This window comes from Myotis davidii, unplaced genomic scaffold (assembly GCF_000327345.1).
Source record: "Myotis davidii unplaced genomic scaffold, ASM32734v1 scaffold211, whole genome shotgun sequence".
NCBI classification, from domain to species: Eukaryota; Metazoa; Chordata; class Mammalia; order Chiroptera; family Vespertilionidae; genus Myotis; species Myotis davidii.
The window spans coordinates 379015-381649 of NW_006282523.1; the positions used below are offsets into that span (position 1 = coordinate 379015).

A 2635-nucleotide genomic window follows, 5' to 3' on the forward strand; every position below is an offset into this window, starting at 1 on the left:
GAGACGGAAGAAAGAGAGGCGAGAGGCCAGGCTGCGAGCACCCGCGTGGAGACCGCAGGGAGGCAGTGCTAGGCCCTCAGGGTGTGAGAGAAGGTCTGGAGGCAGCTCCGCGGGCCTGGTTTGGCCGTGATTAGTTTTAAACGATACGATTTGACTGATTGCAAGGTCAAGGGCACGACCAGGACATAAGTGATGTCATCTGCATTTCTTGGATTGGTTAATAGTGTTTGTCGGGGACACGTGAGGCTTTCAGAACCGCGTTCCCTGTCCCTCGTGTCATGGCTCTCGGGCCCCTGGCTCTCTGTCCCTGGGACCTTGCTTCTGGCCTTGCCCCCAGGGGTTAGGGAAGCCGTTGCGGAGCCCAGGGGAGGGTTTCTGATCTGTAAGAAAGGCCTCTTCAATCCGAGGGACACAGGGATGGGAGCGAAAATACGCCTCTCAGAGAGACCGGGCCGACACTCTCGCAGAAGAGGGACAACCACAAGGGCCCACATGTATTTAAACTGAAAGAAGACCGCCGGCCGGCACGGCTCAGGAGTTGAGCACCAACCTATGAACCCGGAGGTCAGGGTTCGATTCCCGGTCAGGGCACAGGCCCGGGTTGTGGGCTCATCCCCAGTGCGGGGTGTGCAGGAGGCAGCCGGTCCATGATTCTCTCTCATCATGGATGTTTCTCTCTCTCCCTCTCCTTTCCTCTCTGAAACCAATACAAATATTTTTTTTAAAAAAAACTGAAAGAAGGGAGACCCTGAGCTCGAACCGGCCAGCTCCTGGGACCCTCCAGCCACCGCCCAGCTTCAGTTTTGTGCACTGGCTTTGTTTTTGCGTTGATTTGTGGCATTTGTTTGGTTTTTAATTTATTTTGGTTTTGCTTGTTTGTTTTAAAAAATAGGTATTCTGCTATAAATGAAATCAACAAGATACAAGGAAATAAGGCCTGCATCTTTGTCTATTTCATCACGAAACTGTCCCGGATGGAAAGTGACGCATCCTACGTGGGGTTCCATGGAGGTAGGACCCGTGTCGGTGACTGCGGTGACGTGAGGCCCACGGAGTTCTTTCTCGTGGGGCCTCCGGGGTGCAGGTCTGAACTAGAACATTAGTGTTGGTCTCAACAGTATTCATTTCAGATGCGATTGGATTTGTTGCCGCTGATTCCTGCTAAGAACACCCACCTTCGGACTCGCTGCTCAGCACATAGCACTTCCTTTATTAACTTGCAGATAAACTCTGCATCGGAGTCCCGGGCTCCTCACCGTTTAGTTTTTTATTTTTATATTTTTGGTTGATCCTCATCCAAGGATATGTTTTTCCAATTAACTTCTAGAGAGAGTAGAAGGGAGAGAGGGAGAGAGAGAAAAACATCAAGCGAGAGAGACACATCGATTAGTGCCTCCCACACCGGCCTGGACCCCGGGGCCGGGGATCGGACTGTGCCCTTGACCAGGAATCGAACCTCACGGTCCTCGTCCAATGATCTAACCACTGAACAACCGCCAGGGCCTCAGCGTGTTTATATGGGAAACACAGAGAAGGCATTCCCCACGCACCGGTGAGGGACACACCGATACTTTATACCTACTTTTTTTGAGGGGGGCCGGTGCTATCTTGCATCACCTTGCTCGCTCCCTCCCTCGCTCTCCAAGTATTTTCTAGCTGAGAAAGTGGGCATTCTAGAACCGGGCACAGACCTTTAATCCCACAGGCAGCGGAGAGGTCCAGCCGTGCTTGCCGCGCAGACTGCACTGCGCCGGCCGCCTTCCCACGCGGTGCCTCTGGCTGGCACAGATGTCTGCTCGAGGAGCTGAAGATGCTAGCTGGGTCGGGAGGAATTTTATTTTATTTTTATTTATTTAACTTTTAAAATAGGTTTTTATTGATTTCCGAGAGGGAGAGAGAGGGAGAGAGATAGAAACATCAATGATGAGAGAGAATCATGGATCGGCTGCCTCCTGCAGGCCCCACACTAGAGCCCGCCACCCAGGCCTGTGCCCTCACTGGGCATCAAACCATGACCTCCAAGTTCATGGGTCGACGCTCAACCACCGAGCCACGCTGGTGGGGCTGGGTCAGGGGTTTAGACTCCAGGACACGAGTGGCTCCCTCAGGGCTGTGTTGGCTGCAGGATGGGGCCTGTCCCTGCTTCCAGCTCAGGGCACGCAGAAACGGGTGGCTTTGCCTCCGCAGGGCTGTGGCGGTCCGTGCACATCGACGACCTGCGGAGATCCACGACCATGGTCGCCGACGTGACACAGCTGCAGGACGTGACCATCAGCCAGCTGTTTGACCCCCAGTGTACGTCCCGGGATGCCCTGGGCACATGGCGGCTGGCCGTGTCTGGAGCGCTGGGGCAGGCGAGCCGTGGGAGGCCCTGTGGCAGGCAGTTTCCCTGAGAGACGGTGGGTCTGTGAGTGCGGAGGGCGCAGCGGTGAGCGCCGGTGGTCGATGGCACTTTGTGTCCCGGCATCGGCCTCAGCGCTTGGGACCCAAGAGAGGCTTCCCGCTGGAGAACCCCGGGGTGGCCCCAAGGCTGAGCTGCGTGCCTGGGCCTCCCCTCGGGGACTTGCTGCCGCCGGGAGCCGGGGACGCAGCTCGCGGGCATGGCGCCGGCGCTGGGCGGCCAGTGGCCTGACGG

At 56.3% G+C, this 2635-nt stretch overlaps 1 protein-coding gene across 1 annotated transcript in view; it reads left to right on the plus strand.

Moving 5' to 3' along the window:
* RNF213 (ring finger protein 213) overlaps positions 1-2635 on the plus strand; it is a 134056-nt gene that overhangs the window by 97230 nt on the left and 34191 nt on the right. The window contains exons 40-41 of the mRNA XM_015559756.1: positions 893-1011; positions 2188-2361. Coding sequence (XP_015415242.1) covers positions 893-1011; positions 2188-2361 — 293 coding nt within the window. The remainder of the gene's footprint in view (positions 1-892; positions 1012-2187; positions 2362-2635) is intronic.